At 43.3% G+C, this 21,814-nt stretch overlaps 1 protein-coding gene across 1 annotated transcript; it reads right to left on the reverse strand.

Moving 5' to 3' along the window:
• Positions 1-82: 82 nt before the first annotated feature.
• il23r (interleukin 23 receptor) lies at positions 83-21,172 on the reverse strand. Its single transcript, XM_035783222.2, has 17 exons — positions 21,027-21,172; positions 19,538-19,618; positions 17,959-18,106; positions 17,602-17,774; positions 17,273-17,396; positions 16,605-16,771; positions 15,355-15,491; positions 14,985-15,195; positions 14,694-14,776; positions 14,136-14,343; positions 13,785-13,985; positions 10,282-10,380; positions 9,927-10,085; positions 7,100-7,228; positions 6,690-6,777; positions 6,230-6,320; positions 83-1,729 (listed from the first exon to the last, which is right to left on the reverse strand). The coding sequence occupies exons 2-17, from the start codon at positions 19,590-19,592 to the stop codon at positions 1,121-1,123; spliced, it is 2,682 nt and encodes an 893-aa protein (XP_035639115.1). The 5' UTR covers positions 19,593-19,618; positions 21,027-21,172; the 3' UTR covers positions 83-1,120.
• Positions 21,173-21,814: the final 642 nt, after the last annotated feature.

Below are 21,814 nucleotides of genomic sequence, written 5' to 3' on the forward strand. Positions count from 1 at the left end.
TCACATCACATATTTCCACATCAGTTATTTTTCAGAGCTGATGTGATTGGTCAAAAGACCATTTTGGGGAAAAAAGATCAGAATTGGTCTGCCTCTCTAAATGCAACCATAGTGACATACCAGGTGAGTGATATTTGCCAGTTGTAGGGGATCCCCCTCTCACACTGAATTTGGAGATTAACACTTTTTACAGATGTTCTCCCCTCACAAGACTGGATGTCTAATATCTTCTCTAATCCTCTCCTGTTCTTCATCTGCACTTATTTTAAAACACAGGACAAATTAAAGCAATATTGCGGCGGCCTCCTGGGAAATTTGATTTCATTAGTCCAGACATTTTTGATAAGAGCAAATGAAGGAAAGGAGCTGAAGATACAAGGAGACAAGGGGGTGAGAGGAGGCATCGTAAACTATTGAGATGCACCCTCAGTTTTATAAGCTCTCAGGGAGGAAGTGAGAAGTCTGTTTCAGGAAGTCACTATAACTGCCTGGTACAGCAGGTGGCTCTATGAGGAGAACACAGCCCTGGCACAGATCTAGGGTCAGTTTACCCTGCATTACTATACCATTACTATTATACCATGTTACACAGCGGCGTGCAAATACTGTATCCCTCATTTCTAAGATGCAGAATATAACTATGTTGTAAACTTAACATGTCCTCAACATCTGTCTTCTTTGGGCACGAAACCCATTGTGTGGTACAGTATACATCAATAGACAAACAGGGATTGACAGGGAAACATTTATCAACAAATCAAAAGAGAACCATCGTGCTCTCCCAGAAGCTTGGCTGGTGGGTAAAACCTGCATAATCAGATAAACAAAGGGGTGTAATGGGTTCGCACACATTTATCATCTGAAAGACTCTTTATAGTGAACCATAATCTTTACATAGCAGCGAGTAGAAATGGTTATAAATCCACTGTTATAGTATATTATGTCATTGAGGTATGTGTCCTTTCAGTCCGTTCATCATTCTGAAACACTAGTATGACTGTAAATTTAGCTAGAATGGTATAAAATTCCATTCATTGGAACTCTTGTTCAGTTGGTCAGAAAAATGCCTTTCCTCTCATCACTGAAGGATGGAGAAGATAATGCTTTAAAGATGTCTCTGTCAGTGGTTGTAGGTAGTGGTGTTGAGGTCAGCAGCCTGGGGGAAGTAACCGGTGGTCAGTGTCTTAGCCAGACAGCCGACTGGGTCCTCCAGAGCCACTTTCTGTCCCTGTGCTGAGTCCAGAGAACCAAGGCCCACCTCCAACCCCTTCTCATCCAGCCACATGTCCCCAGAGAAGAGGCTTGTTATCTTAGGAGGGCTTGGGGAGGTGTTCCGCCCCATTGAGCTCAGATCCAGTCCTGGAGAAATGCCAGAGAAATCTACTGTTACATCACACAACCAGCCTCCTAGCAGTCCTCCAGACTCCTCAGGGCATCTGTCTGTTCTCTCACAGCTGGGAATGTGTCCCCTGTATTCCTTCTTCTCCGTCTTGTCTCGTGGAGCTGTGATTGTAATCTGGGGTTTGTATCCGATATTCTCCAGAGGTGCTGCTGTCCTTTCTCCTGTCCCCTCTCCTTCCCCGGCCCTAGCCCCACCCTGGAGCCGCACGATGTGGATGATGGGGTACAGTTCCTCCCTCTCCCCAGGAGGGATCTCCTCAATGGGGGACAGTGGTGGGTCACTGACGGTGAACAACCAGGACGAAGCTGGGACCACTGGCTCTTCATGCTATAGGAGGACAATACAAACACAGAGGTTATTGTGAAGAAGTCAAGGCCTTAGAAAGCTAGTAGGCCTGGTTTAGATGACAGGGCTCTATTTGTTTATTTCGATCCCCACTCGCTTTTGCAGAAGCAGCAGCTACTCTTCCTGGGGGTCCACAAGAAACACAAAACATGACAAGTAACAAAACACTGATACACTGACAGAGAAGAACAGTCACACACATTTTTTTATATAATGATATACAAACAATACAACAACAAAAAGATACAAACAATACAACTTAAAAACAACGGCCTCCCGAGTGGGGCAGAGGTCTAACGCACTGCATCGCAGTGTTTGAGGCGTCACTACAGACCCTGGTTCGATTCCCAGGCTGTGTCATAGCCAGCCTTAACCTGGAGGTAGCGTACAATTGGCTCTGGGTTAGGGGAGGGTTTGGCGGGCTGGGATTTCATTGCGCTCACACAACTCCTTGTGGTGGGCTGGGTGCCTGCAAGCTGACTCGGTTGCCAGCTGAAAGTTGTTCCTCCAACACATTGGTGTGGCTGACTTCCGGGGTGAGCGAGCAGTGTGGCTTGGCAAGGTCATGCTTCAGAGGACACATGGCTCTTGACCTTTGCCTCTCCCGAGTCCGTAGGGGAGTTGCAGTGATGGGACAAGACTGTAACTACTAATTGGATATCATGAGATTAGGGTAAAAAAAAATAACACAACAACATTTTTTATATAAACAATAAACTACAAATAAAAAGGTGTTTCCCCTCACTGTTGCCGCAGTTCCATGAGTTGTTATTTAATCTGTGTTTTTAAAGGTAATTTTGCTGTTTACTTGAGTAATTGGAGATAGAAGGGAGTTCCAATGCTCTTTATAAAACTGTGCGTGTCTTCAGAAAGTATTCATACCCCTTGACTTATTACACATTTTGTTGTGTTAAAGCCTCAATTCAAAAACATTTCTGAAGCATTGAACAGCCCCTAGAACACAGTGGCCTCCATCATTCTTAAATGGAAGAAGTTTGGGAACACCAAGAGTCTTTCATGAGCTGACCGCCCAGCCAAACTGAGCAATCAGGGGAGAAAGGCCGATGGTCACTCTGACAGAGCTCTAGAATTATTCTGTGGAGATGGGAGAACCTTCAAGAAGGACAACCATCTCTGCAGCACTCCACCAGTCAGGCCTCTATGGTAAAGTGTGAAAACGACCTTAGACTGAGGTGAAGATTTACGTTCCAACAGGACAATGACCCCAAGCATATAGCCAAGCAACACTGAAATGGCTTCAGAACAAGAATGTGAAAGTCCTTGAGTGGCCCAACCTAAGCCTAGACTTGAATCCCATTCGAAAATCTGTGTAAAGACTTAAAGATTTCTGTTCACCGCCACTCCATAGCTTTGGAAAATCTGCAAGGAGGGATGAGGGAAATCCCTAAATCCAGATGTGCAAAGCTGATACAGACATACCCAAGACGACTCAAAGCTGTAATCACCGCCAAAGGTGCTTCTACAAAGTATTGACTCAGGGGCGTGTATACTTACGTAAATGAGATACATATATATATATATTTTTAGACATGTTTTCACTTTGTCATTATGGGGTATTGTGTATAGATGGATGAGAAAAAATATATATTTAATCCATTTTGAATTCAGGCCTGTAACACAACAAAATGTGGAATAAGTCAAGGGGCTTGAATACTTTCTGAAGGTACTGTACCTCCATACCTCCATACTTCCATTCAACACCATCGTGAGAGTCTCATGTTTCCTTAGATTGGCCAAACCGTTTGAATGCTACAGACATTTTCGTGAGGATACTGATTTTTGGGATGTCTCCTGGTCTGACAAACAGCGCTGTTGCTCTGCCACTTTCCACCGCAGATGCAGAAGGCCAACATAGGCGGTTGTGGTGGATTGAGATGAACCCCATGCAAAAGACAGATATCTCTAACTTAAACTGGTAGATTTTGATGGAGAATTGTTTATCATGTTAATTAGATTGACGCACATGTGCAGCTTTACCAGCTACAGCTTTGCTAGGTATTTCTTTGCTGCACTTGACCATATTACCAGACAGTAATAAGACCAGAGCCTGAAGAACTACTACAATTGATTTGTCAAAAAACCAGAACACATATTTTTTTAACAGACATTCCCCTCCACATCTTCACAACAACTTTGTCAATATGACTTGACCATGATAATTAACCATCCAATGTTATACCTAGGAGTTTAGCTTCCTCAACTTGCGCAATGGTCACCCCCTTTATGTACAACTCCAGTTGAGGTTTAGGTCTTAGAGAATGTTTTGAACCAAATACAATGCTTTAAGTTTTAGATGTACACTGCTAAAAAAAATAAAGGGAACACTTAAACAACACAATGTAGCTCCAAGTCAATCACACTTCTGTGAAATCAAACTGTCCACTTAGGAAGCAACACTGATTGACAATACATTTCACATGCTGTTGTGCAAATGGAATAGACAACAGGTGGAAATTATAGGCAATTAGCAAGACACCCCCAATAAAGGAGTGGTTCTCCAGGTGGGGACCACAGACCACTTCTCAGTTCCTATGCTTCCTGGCTAATGTTTTGGTCACTTTTGAATGCTGGCGGTGCTTTCACTCTAGTGGTAGCATGAGACGGAGTCTACAACCCACACAAGTGGCTCAGGTAGTGCAGCTCATCCAGGATAGCACATCAATGCGAGCTGTGGCAAGAAGGTTTGCTGTGTCTGTCAGCGTAGTGTCCAGAGCATGGAGGCGCTACCAGGAGACAGGCCAGTACATCAGGAGATGTGGAGGAGGCCGTAGGAGGGCAACAACCCAGCAGTAGGACCGCTACCTCCGCCTTTGTGCAAGGAGGAGCAGGAGGAGCACTGCCAGAGCCCTGCAAAATGACCTACAGCAGGCCACAAATGTGCATGTGTCTGCTCAAACGGTCAAAAAAAGACTCCATGAGGGTGGTATGAGGGCCCGACGTCCACAGGTGGGGGTTGTGCTTACAGCCCAACACCGAGCAGGATGTTTTTCATTTGCCAGAGAACACCAAGATTGGGAAATTCGCCACTGCTCTTCACAGATCAAAGCAGGTTCACACTGAGCACATGTGACAGACGCGACAGTCTGGAGACGCCGTGGAGAACATTCTGCTGCCTGCAACATCCTCCAGCATGACTGGTTTGGCAGTGGGTCAGTCATGGTGTGGGGTGGCATTTCTTTGGGGGGGCCGCACAGCCCTCCATGTGCTCGCCAGAGGTAGCCTGACTGCCATTAGGTACCGAGATGAGATCCTCAGACCCCTTGTGAGACCATATGCTGGTGCGGTTGGCCCTGGGTTCCTCCTAATGCAAGACAATGCTAGACCTCATGTGGCTGGAGTGTGTCAGCAGTTCCTGCAAGAGGAAGGCATTGATGCTATGGACTGGCCCGCCCATTCCCCAGACCTGAATCCAATTGAGCACATCTGGGACATCATGTCTCGCTCCAACCACCAACGCCACGTTGCACCACAGACTGTCCAGGAGTTGGCGGATGCTTTAGTCCAGGTTTAGGGAGGAGATCCCTCAGGAGACCATCCACCACCTCATCAGGAGCATGCCCAGGCATTGTAGGGAGGTCATACAGGCACGTGGAGGCCACACACACTACTGAGCCTCATTTGGACTTGTTTTAAGGACATTACATGAAAGTTGGATCAGCCTGTAGTGTGGTTTTCCACTTTAATTTTGAGTGTGACTCCAAATCCAGACCTCCATGGGTTGATAAATTTGATTTCCATTGATAATTTGTGTGATTTTGTTGTTAGCACATTCAACTATGTAAAGAAAAAAGTATTTAATTCAGATCTAGGATGTGTTATTTTAGTGTTCACTTTATTTTTTGAGCAGTGTATTTAAGACCAGTTTATTATTAATCACCCATTCGGATACTGACTGTAACTCCTGCAAACTCACTAGCTTTAGGTGCTGGCATGTAGATTGTGGAATCCTCCACAACATAGTTATTTTAGCTTTGTGTAAGACCAGTGGCAAATCATTTGTAAAAATTGAAAAGAGTAATGGCCCAAGGAACTGCCCTGAGGGACACCGAACTGTACATATCTGATGTTAGAGAAGCTTCCTTTGAAGAACACTCTCTGGTTTCTGTTGGATAAATAACTATCCAACCATGTGATGTCAGGTGATGTAAAGCCATAGAAAGTGCATTTTTTAAATAAAAATGTATGATCAATAACGTCAAAGGTTGCACTGCATTTATATTGCATTCTGAAAGATGTAGATGTGTTTATATTTCATTCTGAATGATATAGATGTGTTTATATTTCACTCTGAAAGATTTATGTGTTTATATTTAATTCTGAATGATATAGATGTGTTTATATTTCATTCTGAAAGATTTAGATGTGTTTATATTTCATTCTGAATGATATAGATGCATTCATATAGCATTCTGAAAATGTAGACAGGGAGGTGAAGACACAATTTTTCTGTTAGTAGATTACCTTCAGTAGTCTGATAGCATTGCTGTTTCCAGGCTTGGGGAGGTTCTCAGAAAGCCAGACAGGACCCAGGGATAAACATGTCTGTTTGATCCTGCAGGGAATGGAAGTCTCATAATGAGCTGGGTTGTTTACTGCTTGTTTGCTGTTGATCACTTAGTCTTATATTGGGGTTCTATTGTTATGTGATAGTGTTGTTGTGACCAGTTTTTCTCAGCTCTTTAGGCAACACAGTGCATTACAGTGCATGCAGTAAATATCACATGCAAACAGATGTGTTAACCACATTGTTCACCACAGTCAAAAATGTCAACCTCAATAGCACGGTAAACTTAAAAACAGAAAGAGTACAGTACTTCTTTGGAAAGTAAGTACCAGAAAGTATACACTGTCTGTTACCATGTCAACTAAAGCATAAACAGCTGAAACAGGATTATAAACGCAAGCGCCACCAGCTTGGTACCTTTTCCTCACACAGCTCCAACACATCAGGTTCGCCACTATCACCATGACAATGGTTGCCACGAGCGACATGCCAGCCACCAACCCAACTAGAGAAGAACAGGGTACATGTTAGTAAACGACAGCACACTGTAAGAACAGGTTAAGACATCAGAGAGGCAATCATAATGTGTTTGGAACAGAGTGAAGAGAAGGCGTGATTGGTTTGGAACGTGGCCATGGTTGTGAATTAGCCTCTTCGACAATCCTGATCTTGCAAGCTTACATTCTAGCAAATAAGAATGCAAGCTTGCGAGATCAGGATGTCCGTACAAGGCTAGTTGTGAATGTTTCTGATCTGCAGAGCTGAGGGAGGGAGTGAGTTGTTGTGAGTAAGTTTGGAACATGGCCATGGTAGTGAATGTGACTGACCTGCAGTGACTGGAGAGTGCGAGAGTAGCCACTCCCCCTGTGGTCCTTCCCCTGCAGCCGTGGAGGCAGACACTCTGAGGGCCACGGCCCCCTCAGGACATTCCAGCCACCTCTGACTGGGCCCGGACACTGTAATGGACACTGATACAGTCACTGGAGAGAAGACGGCGGACCAGAGATATATAGCATTTCACCATGCACACAATCAATGAATCAATCAACCTATCAATCAATCACCAACTCAATTAAAGGGGAAATCAGCAGATACTTCATCCATTTTTATTTTATTTTTTATTGTACCCATTGATTCCTGAAGAGTATTACTTCAGGAATATAACATTCTGCAGCAAATGCCTCATGGTCCCAGTTCAACTGTTGTACCCTGTCAGAACCCAAAATATAAGCTTGGTTTATTCCAATGTTTGTAAACAATGTAAATGGAAATAAACACTATATAGCCTGAAAACATGGTTATAACTATAATTTTGATATCATGGATGGTCAGTCCTTGCATCCATAGCTCTGTCTATGAATTTGGTTAAACTTCTCCAGACCCATTTCTCAGCTTTTTTCTGAAAACGGCAGGAGAATACTTTGTTATTGTTTCAACTGCTGATTCCGACATTAAATGTAATGTTTTTACAAATGCATTTATCACAAAGTGTAGGTAAGTATAAGTAATGTAAGTCGCTCTGGATAAGAGCGTCTGCTAAATGACTTAAATGTAAATGTAAATGTAATGTATATCCACAAAAGAGCAGACAAGATGACCCCCTAACATACAGTACCAGTCAGAAGTTGAGACACAACTACTGATTCCAGGGTTTTTATTTATTTTTACTATTTTCTACATTGTAGAATAATACTGAAGACATCAAAACTATGAAATAACACATGTAGTAACCAAGAAAGTGTTAAACAAATCAAAATATATTTGAGATTCTCCAAAGTAGCCACCCTTTCCATTGATGACAGCTTTGCACACTATTCTCTCAACCAGCTTCATGAGGTAGTCACCTAAAATTCAAGAACTTTGAAAGTTTCTTCAAGTATAGTCGCAAAAACCATCAAGAGCTATGATGAAACTGGCTCTCATGAGGACCACCACAGGAAAGGAAGACCCAGAGTTACCTCTGCTGCAGAGAATAAGTTACCATCCTCAGAAATTGCAGCCCAGATAAGAAATTGCAGCCCAGATAAAGAATTCATAAAGAGTTCAAGTAACAGACACATCTCAACATCAACTGTTCAGAGGAGACTGCATGAATCAGGCTTTCATGGTCAAATTGCTGCAAAGAAACCACTTCTAATGGACACCAATAAGAAGAAAAGTCACAATTTTTGGTTCCAACCGCCGTGTCTTTTTGAGAAGCAGATTAGGTGAACGGATTATCTCGGCATGTGTGGTTCCCACCGTGAAGCATGGAGGAGGAGGTGTGATGGTGTGGGGGTGCTTTGCTGGTGACATTGTCAGTGATTTATTTAGAATTCAAGGCACACTTAACCAGCATGGCTACCACAACATTCTGCAGCAATACGCCATCCCATCTGGTTTGCGCTTTGTGGGACTATCATTTGTTTTTCAACAGGACAATGACCCAACACACCTTCAAGCTGTGTATGGGCTATTTTACCAAGAAGATGAGTGATGGAGTGCTGAATCAGATGACCTGGCCTCCCCAATCACCCGACCTCAACCCAATTGATGTGGTTTGGGATGAGTTGAACCGCAGAGTGAAGGAAAAGTAGCCAACAAGTGCTCAACATATGTGGGAACTCATTCCAGGTGAAGCTTGTTGAGAGAATGCCAAGAGTGTGCAAAGCTGTCATCAAGGCAAAGGATGGCTACTTTGAAGAATGTAAAATCTAAAATGTATTTTGATTGATTTAACACCTTTTTGGTTATGACATGAATGTGTTATTTCATAGTTTTGATGTCTTCCCTCGTATTCTACAATGTAGAAGAAAACCCGTTGAATGAGTTGGTGTGTCCAAACATTTGACTGGTTCTGTAGATTCCCTACAACATGTTAAGGCCAGGACAACAACAGTTAAACTACAGTATTGCACACAGCTTTCATCACACCAAGTCATTACACTACAGGGACAGGGTGAAAAGTAGTTGTTCTAGCTGCTTTCCGCACCAGTATAGGGGTCCACAAACGGGAGTGGTGCATGTTGGGTAACAACTCAGGTCTGACTTTAGCGTCGGATATGCATGTGCACACAACCACATCCTGCTGTGGTGTTTAAGAATAACTTCTGATTCTCTGAAGCACCAAGTCCTGAAACTGCACACTGTAGCTAACTGAGACTAACTAATACAAACAAACAAGACATCCATTCTCTTCCATTGACTGAGAGGAGGTCCATTTGGCTCCCAGAGTATACTTCCTGAAGATTCTTGAGATGTACTTTATAATATCACAGTCTAATCCCTCTACATCTGATGTACAGTGCAGTTTAATTCAGTGTGATTCAGAGAGACAGATTACTGGAACTAAGGAGAGGGGTGTTGTCTTTCTCTGTGTGGTGAAAGGGTGGAAAGCCCTGTCTCAGCTCTGTGTCAGCTCTCTCAGCTGTGGGTTTGTGAGGCATGCGAATCAAAGAAATGACACTAGGTTGATTTCTAGGTAACCCCGTCCCCAGGCACGAATTGCTGGCGACAGAGAGAGAGCCGGCTGGTGGGCGAGATTCATTTTTAGGTGACATATTTTTTCCATTGTAATACTGGAGTATGCGCAGAACACCTTAGACATACCGAAAATGCACACACATGCATATTGATAATGCATACACTACAACACACACACTCCTATCCTCTCACCCCTCTGATTCTGATGTGTGTCAGAGTCCAGTGTCTTGAGGTAGATGTTGTAGTGTGTTAGGAAGCCTCTCTGTTGGTCCTCTGGTAGCTCCTCCCATTGTATCAGAACCCGACTGGTTTCACGGGCCAACACTGACACCTTCGGTACCGACGCAGGTTCTTAAATACAGACAGGGAGTCAGGGAACACTGTCACTGGAGAATAAGAACAATCCACAGCTCATTATGTTTACTTTATATAATGGGATAGTAACGAAACAGCAGTGCAAAGTAATACCATAAAGTAGCAAACAAAAACACAATGTGTTATTTTACATGAGGGATAACTTCACAAATTCCTAATCATGTAAACCTACTATCTTCTCTGGAATAAACCAGGCCAGATGAGGGGTTGGACACACCCCATGTAGTGTCAGCATACAGAGACACATTATACCTCACTCCCGGTGTCAGACCTGAAACAAAACACACCATATTAATACATGAATAAGATGGCGCCAGAGAAGGCTGACGTTTTACGTGTTCTTGACCAATTGCATTTGTTTGTTTATTTGCGTTGTTTGTAACTTATTTTTAAAACTGATTTTGTACATAATGTTGCTGCTACCGTCTCTTATGACTGAAAATAACTTCTGGACATCAGAACAGTGATTACTCACCACAAACTGGCAGAATCATTTGTTCCTTTAACGAGTCTGACGAGCCCAACATGAATGACATACTGCATACTGACATACAGGCCTAGATCCCCGTCATTTATGTGAAGAGAAGGCGGAGAAAAAGGAGCCGGAGGTCGGGCTGCCTTCTGAGAATTCGTAGGCGATCGAATAAACCCCCACTGCCTTCCATTCTGCTAGCAAACGTGCAATCTTTGGAAAATAAAATTGATGACCTGTGCGGAAGATTAAACTACCAACAGAACATTAAAAACTGTAATATCTTATGCTTCACGGAGTCGTGGCTGAACGACGACATTATCAACATACAGCTGGCTGGTTATACGCTGCACTGGCAGGATAGAACAGCGGCGTCTGGTAAGACAAGGGCCGGCGGACTATGTATTTTTGTAAATAACAGCTGGTGCACGATGTCTAAAAGTCTCGAGGATCTGCTCGCCTGAGATAGAGTATCTCATGATAAGCTGTAGACCACAATATCTACCACACTATCTACCTGTCTACATACAACCACAGACCGATGCTGGCACTAAGACCGCACTCAATGAGCTGTATTCTGCCATTAGCAAACAGGAAAACACTCACCCAGAGACGACGCTCCTAGTGGCCGAGGACTTTAATGCAGGGAAACTTAAATCCGTCTTACCAAATTTCTATCAGCACATTAAATGTGCAACCAGAGGGAAAAAACTCTGGATCACCTTTACTCCACACACAGAGACGTATACAAAGCTCTCCCTCGCCCTCCATTTGGCAAATCTGGCCATAATTCTACCCTCCTGATTCCCGCTTACAAGCACAAATTAAAGCAGGAAACACCAGTGACTCAGTCAATAAAAAAGTGGTCAGATGATGCAGATGCTAAGCTACAGGACTGTTTTGCTAGCACAGACTGGAATATGTTCCGGGATTCTTCAGATGGCATTGAGGAGTACACCACATCAGTCACTGGCTTCATCAATAAGTGTATCAATGCCGTTGTCCCCACAGTGACCGAACGTACATACCCCAACCAGAAGCCATGGATTACAGGCAACATCTGCACTGAGCTAAAGGCTAGAACCGCCACTTTCAAGGAGTGGGACTCTAACCCGGAAGCTTATAATAAATCCCACTATGCCCTCCGATGAATCATCAAATAGGTAAAGCGTCAATTCAGGACCTGCCTAAATGACTACCGATGTCACGTCCTGACCTAAGTTCCTGTTTTATGTCTCTATTTTGTTTGGTCAGGGCGTGAGTTGGGGTGGGCATTCTATGTTTTGTTCTCGGTTTTGTACTTCTTTGTGTTTGGCCTGGTATGGTTCCCAATCAGAGGCAGCTGTCAATCGTTGTCTCTGATTGAGAACCATACTTAGGTAGCCTATTCCCACCTGTGTTTATGGGTAGTTGTTTTCTGTTTTGTGTTGTTTCACCTGACAGGACTGTTTCGTTTCTTACATTCTCGTTGTTATTTTTGTTGCGTGTTCTGTTATATTAAAATATTAACATGGACACTTTCCACGCTGCATGTTGGTCCAATCTTGACTACTCTTCCTCAGACGAAGAGGAGAATCATTACATCCGACCCGTAGCACTCATGTCTGTAGCCATGAAGTGCTTTGAAAGACTGGTCATGGCTCACATCAACTCCACTATCCCAGAAACCCTAGACCCACTCCAATTTGCATACCACCCTAACAGATCCACAGATGATGTAATCCCTATTGCACTCCACACTGCCCTTTCCCACCTGGACAAAAGGAACACCTATGTGAGAATGCTATTCATTGACTACAGTTCAGCGTTCAACACCATACCCTCAAAGCTCATCAATAAGCTAAGGACCCTGGGACCCCCCTCTGCAACTGGATCCTGGACTTCCTGACAGGACACTCCTGTCAGGAAGGGTAGGTAACAACGCATCCGCCACGCTGATCCTCAACACAGGGGCCCCTGTGCTCAGTCCCCTCCAGTACTCCCTGTTCATTCATGACTGCACGGTCAGGCACGACTCCAACACCATCATTAAGTTTGCCGATGCCACAACAAGTGGTAGGCCTGATCACTGAAAACGACGGGACGGCCTATAGGGAGGTGGTCAGAGATCTGGCCATGTGGTGCCAGGACAACAACCTCTCAAGACAAAGGAGATAATTGTGGACTACAGGAAAAAGAGGACCGAGCATGCCCCCATTCTCATCGACGGGGCTGTAGTGGAGCAGGTTGAGTGCTTCAAGTTCCTTGGTGTCCACTTCACCAACAAACTAACATGGTCCAAGCACACCAAGCCAGTCGTGAAGAGGGCACGACAAAACCTATTCCCCTCAGGAGACTGAAAAGACTTGGCATGGGTCCTCAGATCCTCGAAAGGTTCTACAGCTGCACCATTGAGAGCATCACTGCCTGGTATGGCAACTGCTCGGCCTCAGACAGCAAGGCACTAACGAGGGAAAGTGCGTATGGCCCAGTACATCACTGGGGCCAAGCTTCCTGCCATCCAGGACATCTATACCAGGCGGTGTCAGAGGAAGGCCCTAAAAATTGTCAAGGACTCCAGCCACCCTAGTCTTAGACTGATCTCTCTGCTACCGCATGGCAAGCGGTACCAGAGCACCACGTCTAGGTCCAAGAGGCTTCAAAACAGCTTCTACCCCCAAGCCATAAGACTCCTGAACATCTAATCAAATGGCTACCCAGGCTATTTGCATTGCCCAACCCCCCCTCTCTCTTTTACACCACTGCTACTCTCTGTTGTTATCATCTATGCTATGCATAGTCACTTTGAAAACTCTACCTACATGTACATATAACCTCAATATAACCTTGACTAACCGGTGCCCCCGCACATTGACTCTCTACTGGTACCTCCCTGTATATAGCCTCGCTATTGTTATTTTACTGCTGCTCTTTAATTACTTGTTACTTTTATTTCTTATTCTTATTCATTTTAACTGCATTGTTGGTTAGAGGTTTGTAAGTTAGGTCTACACCTGTTGTATTCGGCGCATGTAACTAATAACATTTGATTTGATTTGATGAGTCTATCTCAGTAGTCCAAAATAGTCAATTCTCTCCACTAGCTACCTCTTGTGGTTGATGATGAGCATTGCGCGGCATCACATGCATTGTCAGAATCAGCAGCAGTTTGTATACAAAGACACGGTCAGAAATGTGTCTGTGTTTCTGACTTATGTACTTACCTGTGATGAGTGTTGTGTTTCTCTCCCTGGCCACTCTCTGCCAGCCCAGTTCCTGATGTTGACTCTTCCACTCCACCAAAAAGCCCAACAGTACCTCCGCTTCAGCCCCACTAGATCCATCCCGTGACCAGGACAGGGCAACTACATCCCCTCCTTCTACGTTTGCCGGACTGAGGCTTCTCAGAACAGGCCCAGACACACCTGTAATACAAAGAATATGGTTGGTGTTCATCATATCACAATTACTTAAGTGAAAAACAAGTAAACCTGTGTCTGGGAGGTGTGTAGTAGCAGGTGTATCTTCTCACCTGTGTGTGTGTGAGCTGTATGGTAGCAAGTATATTTTCTCACCTGTGTGTTTGAGCTGTATGGTAGCAGGTGGAGATGTCCCGTAGGAGGTGACAGCCCTTACAAACAACTCCTGAACCCCAGGTGACACCTGGACAGAACACTGGGTGACACCAGCAGGATACGTGACCTCCTCCTGTCTCTGACCCTCATGCAGGTAGACCAGCTCATACCTCAACACATGACCACTATAATCACCTGGAGACAGGGGCTGAGGAGAGAGAGGGGGAACAGATGGAGAGAGGGAAGAAAAGAGGAAAGGTGAGACGGAGAGAGGTGAGACAGAGAGATGAGACAGAGCGAGGTGAGACAGAGAGATAAATAGATAAAGATATCCTTTCCATGTAGTATTATCCAAGTTTATCATCTAAACAAAATTTAAGGATTAAAGCTCTACAGAACACCATTGAAAAATCACAACCTCAAACAATATAATTACCACCAATAGTCCACCATGGTATGCTATTTGATCTTCTTTAAAGTTCTTGGGGTCAAAGAACAGCTTTTTGTTGCTAAGCGTGCTAACCAACCAATCAAAACTGATAGTGTTTCTGCAGATACCTTCCATAGTACTGTCACATCCTGAACCCCATCCACCCCAGGGATACCCAACACCCTCCAGACATCCAGCTCTCTAGTGGGGGCTGAAAACATAAAGGAGAACAAGTTACTCTGATGACAACACTTTACAGGTTAGTAAAAATATCTACATTTAGACTTTTTATTTAGACAACTTCCACAACACTGTCAAAATAATCTGTTGTCAGTGTCTTCCAACCCTCACTGTAATGTGTGAACAGGCTCTCTCTGAAACGTGCATTATTTAAAAAACATGCTGGGCTCTGGGCTTACCTATGCCTGGGCTTGTTTTACTAGCTGATGGGCTCCATCTACTACAGAGGGGCCTTTGGGTGGAGGAGGGCCTGAGCGCAGGGGTGGGCCTCTGTGTAGAGGTTGGCCTCTCTATGGAGAAACAGACTCTGATCTGGAACTCATACTGCGTCATGGGCTTCAGGCCCTCCACCTTGACCAGGCCTCTGCTAGGATCCAAGTGTAGCTCCAGCTGCACAAAAACACCAACTGATAATTGCATTCACTCATACTTCTTCTCTTTATTCTTGTATTAGTCCAACTGTGAGAGTGCATGTACAGTATTGGAACATTTAGATGCAACCAAGGTGAGGAATGGGGATGTTGATGACGACAATATAATATAACTCACCCAGGAGCCATTGCCTGTTCTGAGCCTGATGTGGGGTCTTAAAGGTTTGGGGTATTCAGAGCAGTTCCAGTGCAATACAGCCGCCCTGGAGCCACTCCAAAACTCCAGCTTCATGATCTGAGGGGTGTCTGGTATCACTGCAATGCCAAGAGACACATCATGTAAATTACAAACCTAGATGGGCTTAATGGGATGTTCTCATCATTTAATAGTTGTTATGCCCCAATGTCCTGTTCATTTACGGTTTATTAACATTGACAGTTCTGGTATTAATCAGCACATAGAGACAATACATGCAGGAAGCCGATCCTTTGAAAACAATGTCAAACTCAAACCATATCAGAGGATTTCACAGCAAGATGTCCTTAAAAGGAACAGGTTACAGGATGAGTAATTACTTCACATGCAAAACCCATAAACGTTTTCAGATATGAGAGAACATTATGTATATATTTACAAGGATTTTTTAAATGGATTTTTATTTGTTTTATTCCCAGCACCAGAGTGAGATGCGATGTGGTGGTAGTGGCGTGTGCACATCCGTTATGGTAACAACATATATGAAGATATAAAAAAACTTCTATGTATGTATGTATGTATGTATGTATGTATGTATGTATGTATGTATGTATGTATGTATGTATGTATGTATGTATGTATGTGTGTGTGTATGTATGTGTGTATGTGTGTATGTGTGTGTGTGTGTGTGTGTGTGTGTGTGTGTGTGTGTGTGTGTGTGTGTGTGTGTGTGTGTGCGTGCGTGCGTGCGTGCGTGCATGCGTGCGTGTGTGTGTGTGTGTGTGTGTGTGCGTGCGTGTGTGTGTACGTACATGTATGTATGTATGTATGTATGTATGTATGTATGTATGTATGTATGTATGTATGTATGTATGTATGTATGTATGTATGTATGTATGTATGTATGTATGTGTGTATGTATGTGCGTATGTGTGTATGTATGTGTGTATGTATGTGTGTATGTATGTGTGTGTGTGTGTGCGTGTGTGCGTGTGTGTGTGTGTGTGTGTGTGTGTGTGTGTGTGTGTGTGTGTGCGTGCGTGCGTGCGTGCGTGCGTGCGTGCGTGCGTGCGTGTGTGTGTGTGTGTGTGTGTGCGTGCGTGTGTGTGTACGTACATGTATGTATGTATGTATGTATGTATGTATGTATGTATGTATGTATGTATGTATGTATGTATGTATGTATGTATGTATGTATGTATGTATGTATGTATTCAGAGACATGAACCTACCTACATCATTGACAGAGAAGTTGAAGGGTTGGGACAGTGATGTTCCCAGGTGGTTGTGAGCTCTTATACTCAGCTGGAACTGTTCATTCTCATCCAGCTCCAACCGTGGAATACTGAACACACCAGTACCCTGGATCCCACAGTGAAACACCTGGGCTCTGTTCACACTGTGGATAAGCAAGTCACATTACTTTTCCAGAGAAGGACAAATGGGAAAAAGCTTTCCTTGCCTTGAATCTGTTAATTATTCTGTTTAAGTGCCTAAGCCACGTATATAAAAGGTTGATTTTGTGTATACTACACTGTTAGAAAAAAAGGTGCTATCTAGAACCTAAAAAGTTTATTTGGCTGTCCCCATAAGATAATTATTTGAAGAACCCGTGTTGAATCCAGCTTGAACCCTTTTGGTTCCAAGTAGAACCGTTTTGGGTTCAATGTAGAATTCTTTCCTCAGAGGGTTCTACCTGGAACCAAAAATGTTTCTTACCTGGAACCAAAAAGGGTTATCCTCTGGGGACAGCTGAATAACCCTTTTGGAACCCTTTTGTCTAAGAGTGTAGCTACACATCTATTCACAATATATTTCTGATGTGGTAACCCTAGCCCAAGTTGGAGGAAAATACAGTGAGCAGACTTTACCACACCACAGGGCTCATCACCCAGCTCACCTCCTGACTGAGACATTGTAGGTTGTGACCAGGTGTGTTTCCCGTCCTCTGCTCCAGCTACAGGTGATCTCCTCTGAGTCCCTGGAAGCCTGGCAGGCTATACCACTGGGCTCATCAGGAGGGTCTGCAGGGAAGTAGAGCAATAGTATACATCACACCCTTACATGGTCTAGCAATTGCTCTGAATAACATCTCAAATATTTGTTTTACTATTTCATAAGAGTCCAGAATTGGTCAAGTGAGAAGTAATGCTAATTTGCTGCAACAACAACCAGCCAGAGAGGAAACAACACTGCAAAGATAACATCCAGAATCTAAAGTAGACGTACATCCAGTGTGTAGGTCTACCCCACAAACAGTCTGTATGCGTCCGTCTGTTTGCCGCAGCCTACAGACCAGAATGGAGTTTGGTGTGCGGAGGTTAGTCAGTCTCAGCCGGACAGTGGAACAGTTCAAGATCTCTAGTGCCGTCTGGTCCTGCCCATTCAGTTCCACAGATAAACTGACAACACAAAGAGGTTTCAATACTACAAAATGTCTCTCTCTGTTCCCTTCTCTTCATTATGTCTCTCTCCTTCCTCTCTATATACAAACATATAGGCAGGCAGGCAGGCAGGCAGACAAACACTAACCGATTGACACCTATCTATCTATCTATCTACCAACCGATCGACCGACAGACAGACCTCTGGCCACAGTTGGGCTTTGTGGTTGTGCAGTACACTGTAAGGTTGGAACCCATGCGAAAGAGTGACCCAGGTTCTACAGTCACAGACCCCTGACAGATGATACCCATTCTCGGACCTAAGGGGTTGGCTGGAACCTGGAATGTACCTGTCCACAAACACAACATGTTACAAACAGTGCATTCGGAAAGTATTCAGACCCCTTGATTTTTCCACATTTTGTTGAGTTACAGCCTTATCCTAAAATGTATTAAATACTATTTTATCCTCATCAATCTACACACAATACCCCCCCCGAAAAAATGTTTACATAAGTATTCAGAACCTTTGCTATGAGACTCAACATTGAGCACACACCTGTCTACATAAGGTTCCACAGTTGACAGTGCATTTCAGAGCAAAATCCAAGCCACCAACACTCTTCCTAGAGCTGACCGCTCAGCCAAACTGAGCAATCGGAGGAGAAGGGCCTTGGTCAGGGAGGTGACCAATAACTGAATGGTCACTCTGACAGAGCTCCAGAGTTCCTCTGTGGAAATGGGAGAACATTCCAGAAGGACAACCATCTGTGCAGCACTCCACCAATCAGGCCTCTATGGTAGAGTGTCCAGACTGAAGCCACTCCTTAGTAAAAGGCACATGACAGCCCTCTTGGAGTTGCCAAAAGGCACCTAAAGGACTCTCAGACCATGAGAAACAAGATTCAATGGTATGACGAAATCAAGATTGAACTCTTTGGCCTGAATGCACCGCTCCTACGGTGAAGCATGGTGGTGGCATCATCATGCTGTGGGCATGTTTTTCAGCGGCAGGGACTGGGAGACTAGTTAGGATCGAGGGAAAGATGAATGGAGCAAAGTACGGAGAGATCCTTTTTGAAAACCTGCCCCAGAGTGCTCAGGACCTCAGACTGGGGCGAAGGTTCCAACAGGACAATGACCCTAAGCACACAGCCAAGACAACGCAGGAGTGGCTTCGGGACAAGTCTCTGAATGTCCTTGAGTGGCCCAGCCAGAGCACGGACTTGAACCCGATCAAACATCTCTGGAAAGACCTGAAAATAGCTGTGCAGCGACGCTCCCCATCCAACCTGACATAGCTTGAGAGGATCTGCAGAGAAGAATGGGAGAATTCCCCAAATCAGGTGTGCCAAGCTTGTACCCCAAAAGACTCAAGGCTGTAATCACTGGCAAAAGTGCTTCAACAAAGTGCTGAGTAAAAGGGTCTGAATACTTATGTAAATATGATATGTCAGTTGTTGTTTTTTAAATTAGAAAAACATTTCAAAAATGTTTTTTCATTATGGGGTATTTTGTGTAGATTAATGAGGGGGGGAAACAATTTAATCACTTTAGAATAAAGTTGTAATGTAACAAAATATGGAAAAATACAAGGGGTCTGAATACTTTCCGAATGCACCGCATTGTGATGTCACGGGCAGTTCTCTCTAGAGAGGAATAAACCAACTCTGGAATGCTAAGCAATACTAAACAATGTTAAACTAAACATTTATTGGAATGTAAAATGTAATGCACAACATTATTTATTTCCATATTACAAAAATACAGGAATCACTTACATCTGTACAAGAGAAATATGACGGTAGTCCTCCAAATGGTTCTGAAGAGACTCATCTCACCTGTTCTCTGGCTCTCCGTGTCTACAGACACATTGGCACAAATCCTTTTCAGCTGAACATTTGATCTTGATTGTGATGATAGATCAAATTGGCCACACACAACTGTAGCCTCATATATCAAAAATAACCAACCTGATCTCAATGCCAGAATTATATGTCATTAATAAGAGCAATGAAATGTTGAGTACTGAACATATTGGTTGATATGTTTTAGCTACTTTTAGCACTAGTTATGTTTTTGCCAAGAGAGAGACAAGATCTGGCCATGCTCTTCCTGTTAGAAATGTCTGTATACAGTAGATAACATGAATTCGTTGAAATCGTGATAGCTAAGTGAGTGGAATAGGATACATGACAGATATATACAGTTGAAGTCGGAAGTTTACATACACTGAGGTTGGAGTCATTAAACCTAGTTTTTCAACCACTCCACAAATTTCTTGTTAACAAACTATAGTTTTGGCAAGTCGGTTACGACATCTACTTTATGCATTGTTTACAGACATATTATTTTCCTTATAATTCACTGTATCACAATTCCAAATCAATCCCTGAACAACAGTGAAGGACATTGTGAAGATGCTGGAGGAACAGGTACAAAATTATCTATATCTTTCAAATGGACAATGACCCCAAGCATACTTCCAAAGTTGTGGAAAAATGGCTTAAGGACAACAAAGTCAAGGTATTGGAGCTATTGGAGTGGCCATCACAAAGACCTCAATCCTATAGAAAATGTGTGGTCAGAACTGAAAAAGTGTGTGTGAGCAAGGAGGTCTACAAACCTGACTCAGTTACCCCAGCTCTGTCAGGAGGTATGGGCCAAACTTCACCCAACTTATTGTGGGAAGCTTGTGGAAGGCTAGCCGAAACATTTGACCCAAGTTAAACAATTTAAAGGCAATGCTAGCAAATACTAATAGACTGTATGTAAACTTCTGACCCACTGGGAATGTGATGAAATAAATCAAAGCTGAAATAAATAATTCTCTGTACTATTATTCTGCCATTTCACATTCTTAAAATAAAGTGGTGATCCTGACAGACCTAAGACAGGGAATTTTTACTCTGATTAAATGTCAGGAATTGTGAAAAACTGAGTTGAAATGTATTTGGCTAAGGTGTATGTAAACTTCAGACTTCAACTTTATTTATCACAGTGTCTGCACATGAACTGCACACATGAGATATGTAACCTTTTTAAACTTGACCTTTGTATGCACATGATTTTAGAACATAAATCCTAACACATTCTTAAAGTCACCTTAGGATAAGTCATGAAGTACATAATAAGAAAGCAACATGTTGAAATAGTAATACAATGACACTTCGTCTGTCGACCTCCTTCAGTCTTCTATTTGCCCAGATCTCTCTAGTTTTTTTATTGGTATAATGTCAAGATAAAGACATTTGGATGACTGTTACTCACCAGCATGTTAAAGTGTCCACATCCCTTCTTTGAAGAGGACTGATAACACATCTGTGGATTATGTCAAAAAGTACAATAAAAATTAACATTCAGCATATTCCAGGTCTTACTAAACCGTAATCTACTGACGACTTGTTTTCAAGATGTTTTTGTCATCTTTGTTCTTATACTTGGTGTTGAAACTTCTTTAAAGGAGGCAATGACCTAGATCTGAGGTATTTTATGAGAAACGTTGTATGTTACTTTGCCCCACTTAAGGAACCACAGCGGTTCTGTTTACTCAGCTAACTCAGAGGTCGGTGTCCTCAATACCTGTTTTCACTAAATGTGTTGTTAGCAGATTACAAAGTAGACTATATTTCTGCATATCATTGTTGGTATGGCTGCAATAATTAAGTGCTGCCATGTTATGCAATTTTATGGTGTGTTTAATGGTATCGTTGATCTAGTTTGTTTGCTACAATGGAATCAATTGAAAAGTGAAAACCCCACCAACCCTGCATGCTGGTCAAGTTAAATCCAATGCACTACTCACAGTCCCATCTCCTCATCAGAGGTGCATACTCCACACATGGTGTCCCAAATGCAGAGACCATAGATCGAAAATGTAATTACTACAGCATACGTGTGTGTGTGTGTGTGTGTGTGTGTGTGTGTGTGTGTGTGTGTGTGTGTGTGTGTGTGTGTGTGTGTGTGTGTGTGTGTGTGTGTGTGTGTGTGTGTGTGTGTGTGTGTGTGTGTGTGTGTGTGTGTGTGTGTGTGTGTGTGTGTGTGTGTGTGTGTGTGTG

Source organism: Oncorhynchus keta, chromosome 1 (genome assembly GCF_023373465.1).
Source record: "Oncorhynchus keta strain PuntledgeMale-10-30-2019 chromosome 1, Oket_V2, whole genome shotgun sequence".
In the NCBI taxonomy this organism is placed as follows: domain Eukaryota; kingdom Metazoa; phylum Chordata; class Actinopteri; order Salmoniformes; family Salmonidae; genus Oncorhynchus; species Oncorhynchus keta.

Bases quoted from the DNA above. Each gene is read 5' to 3' on its own strand.
- il23r (XM_035783222.2), bottom strand. From the start codon at position 19,592: ATGAGTCTCTTCAGAACCATTTGGAGGACTACCGTCATATTTCTCTTG. The intron at 16,772-17,272 runs GTGAGCTGGGTG...GCTTATCCACAG, and splicing joins TACAATGTCTCAGTCAGGAG to TGTGAACAGAGCCCAGGTGT. The intron at 14,344-14,693 runs GTATCTGCAGAA...CTCTCTCCTCAG, and splicing joins ATGTGACAGTACTATGGAAG to CCCCTGTCTCCAGGTGATTA.